At 40.3% G+C, this 3,508-nt stretch overlaps 1 protein-coding gene across 1 annotated transcript; it reads right to left on the reverse strand.

Annotated features, from left to right (window-relative positions):
- Window positions 1-720: 720 nt before the first annotated feature.
- LOC131400480 (origin recognition complex subunit 3-like) lies at window positions 721-2,635 on the reverse strand. Its single transcript, XM_058535207.1, is given in 1 exon segment — window positions 721-2,635. A coding segment is annotated over 1 exon segment (1,710 nt). The 5' UTR covers window positions 2,533-2,635; the 3' UTR covers window positions 721-822.
- Between the last annotated feature and the right edge of the window lie 873 nt (window positions 2,636-3,508).

Raw genomic sequence — 3,508 nt, forward strand, 5'->3', positions numbered from 1 at the left:
TTTACAGTGAGCCAGAAAAGCAGGGTAAGGGGAAGGAGAAGGCATCTTCCACTATTTTAAGGCACTACTTTAAGGGTACAATTCAGAAGTGGCACACATCAGTTCCATTCATACGCAGGACTTATTTGCATGGCCATATCTAGCAGCAAAGGAAGCTTTAAAATGTAGAAAATGTAGTCTTAATTTGTGCAGCCATATGCATATCTAAAAATTCTACCATGAAAGAAGGGGAAAATGGATACCAGGGCACAATTAACAATCTCTGAAATGATGTCTGTATGTAGTAAGACACACTTGTTACTAAAAATAGAGAAACTTGTATCCTTTGGCTTGGGTCAGTTGGTGGCTTTCTGTCATTCACTATATTCCTTGTGAAAATAATGGATTATTTTTCTGTTATTTTATGCTACTGCCATCCAATTTATGCTATTCTACTCTATCCAGGCATTAGTCTCATCAATCATTTATTCTTTTTTTTTTTTTAATTTATACTCCTGGATAAAGGGATTTATTACATTTATACATTATTTTGTTCAAGAACAATTTATTCGTAATTTAGTAATGACTATGAAAATTACAGCAGCAATGTGAGAGAGGTTTTAGTTACAATATAAGTGTATTTATTAGATTCTGAAGTACTCAAAAGGTGTTTTGATATATTCCTATTTGGAGTTATCAGTCTACTTAGTGGTCACACATCACACAGGGATTATACATTTCATTTCTCGCCAAAACAGTCTTCCTCTAGTGATATGTAAATATGACTGGTCTCCTTTTTCTCTTAAGCTAAATGTGATCCTTCTAATTTCATTCATTTGCTTTCTAGCAGCCTCCCCATGTTAGCCTTGCCACATGGTCAGTCTTCTGTTTGGTAGGTTTTATAAATCCTAAAAGTTCTAATTCAGAAACAGCTCTAATAAACCGAGTATGGATAATTTCATTCCTTTCTTCTGAGGTTATAGAATTTGCATCCACTTTTTCAGCAGCTGTCACAACTGTTGCAAAAGCCTCTGACCAGTCCACAAGGTTGATCAGCCTGCTACACTCCAGGTGCAGTTTATATGCTATGCAGAGGCCGGGGGCGACATTGCGAATGCAGCCTTCTTCACTTCTCAGTGCTTCATTCTTGAGATAATAGTGAGGATTGTTGAGTGCAGTGTGGAGGGCGATTCGCGGAGCAGCATTCAGGTGCTCATGAAGGGTGTGGGCAGCACTGAAGTACACCACCTCGTGCAGACGCTGTGTCTCTGGAGGCAGAAGATATTCTCTCACCAGACTGTCAGTGAAGTTCACAACTTTTTCTCTGAGTACTTCAAACTTGGTCTGCTTCTTACTGGTTCTTCTTAACTCCTTCATTTCCAGTAAAGACTTCTGAAGATGATAAAGGTCTGTCTTCTGAAGCCCCTTTGACTGTGACCCAGAAGTATCTTCTTCATCTTTGGCTTCTGCATCAAGGCTCTGAAACTGGGCCAGGAGCTCCTCTATTCTCTTTGCTGTGCTGCCAAGCTGCTTTTCAGAAGAGGACTTAAAAACCCTGAAACATTTCTCAAGTATGGTCATCAGTTCATCCTTTGCCAACATCCTCAGCAGCTGCAGAGCCGACACATACTCCTCTGAATCCCATACATTCTTTTCTAAACATGTGCAGTACAGCTCTCTGATCTGTCGACCCATTGGGTACTTGGGAAGAGAAGAGGTGAATTGATGAAGACATCTGAAAACCAGGAAATAATTTGTATGGTAAACATACAGGTTTTCTAGTAACGATTGTGTTTCTTCCTTCAAAAATCTCTCATCCGTCAATAGCGCAACTTGCTTTTCTGAAGCTTGCTTTTCCACATACCTCCTAAATGATGGAAGACGTCGGATGTTTTCACACTGGTTATCTGATAAAAAATGTATTCTTCTCCTGGCTTCTGGGAGATTGCAGCACAGAACACTGAGAGGCTGGGAATAGAAATGCTCTAATAGAGAAAGCTGAAGTCCTTTTATAAAGTTCTGAATTGAGAAATCATGATATAAAAAGATGTTGGTCAGAATCTGCAACACTTTTTCGCTTAGCTTAAAGGGAAACTGAGTTGTAAGAAGTAACTTATCAAGTACTGTAGTCAGGTGCTCCTTGCAAGACAAAGATTGGAAAAGTTCTATACACAACAGAGATGATACTGCATGAGGAAGCAACCAATGGATGATAATAGGAGATGTGGCAATTCCAAAAATGAGTATTAGTGGAAATTCATGTAGATGTTGACTGCTGATAATTATGAAGTCTTGGAGTACTTTTGTGGTGAAGCTTTCCATATCCTTTAAGATAAGCACAACAGGAGGAGACTGCCATTGTCTAGAAGTCCTCTTTTTCCTTGGCATTTTTGGGTCTGTCTTCTGTGTGACATTCATATACCAACTGGAAAGAGAATCCATTGAATAATGTGTCTTTTTCTGGGTGACCTGAACACTTTCCTCCTCTTTGGATTCAACATCTACACAGCAGTCCATCAACTGTGAGACCAGCTTTTACAAAAAATGTTTCATATCTGGACAATCTTTAGCTTGCAAGGAGACTACATATGGTGTGACATTATTCTGAAGGGCTTCTGTTAGACTTCTGAATGTTAAATCATGATCTGTTACATTCACACCTGATAGGCCCTGTGTGTATCTCGGTGAGAGGTGAGACCTCTCCAGGGACTGGGACAGTGGCGGCGGCCATTGTTGTGGCCTGGTGTGGGCGTGCTGACACAGACACCATTGGAGTTCTCCCTCCAATCATTTATGCTTATCGGCATGGCTTTTCATTATCTGGAAGAACTTTTAATCATATGCAATCTTACTGAATTTCATTGTATACTACCACTTTCAAGTTATTTTATAAACACATTGATCACCACACTTAATTCTCTTGTGCTTAGAGAAGGTCTGTTTATCCTCTTTCAGTGACTCCTGTTTCTAAGTAGTACTCTAACCACTATAATAGATTTTCCTGGATGCATTCAGACTCTTTTTTCAAAAAATTATTTGGGGCCGGCCCCATGGCTTAGTGGTTAAGTGCACACGCTCTGCTACCGGCGGCCCGGGTTCGGATCCCGGGCGTGCACCAACGCACCACTTCTCCGGCCAGGCTGAGGCCACGTCCCACATACAGCAACTAGAAGGATGTGCAACTGTGACATACAACTATCTACTGGGGCTTTGGGGAGAAAAAGGGAAAAAAAGGAGGAGGATTGGCAATAGACGTTAGCTCAGAGCTGGTCTTCCTCAGCAAAAAGAGGAGGATTAGCATGGATGTTAGCTCAGGGCTGATCTTCCTCACAAAAAAAAAAAAATTATTTGAACTTTGGAAGATTCAAAATCGTCAAAATAATATCCACTGTTTTCCCTTTGTCAGCAACTTTTTCAGTCCTTTAAACAGGTCTAGAAGTAAACATCCAAAAATTCGACCAGGGATCATTTTGCTTATTTCCTCATTGTTATCCTTTCCTGGGTGTTAAGAAACTCTACCCACCATTAG

This window comes from Diceros bicornis, chromosome X (assembly GCF_020826845.1).
Source record: "Diceros bicornis minor isolate mBicDic1 chromosome X, mDicBic1.mat.cur, whole genome shotgun sequence".
In the NCBI taxonomy this organism is placed as follows: Eukaryota; Metazoa; Chordata; class Mammalia; order Perissodactyla; family Rhinocerotidae; genus Diceros; species Diceros bicornis.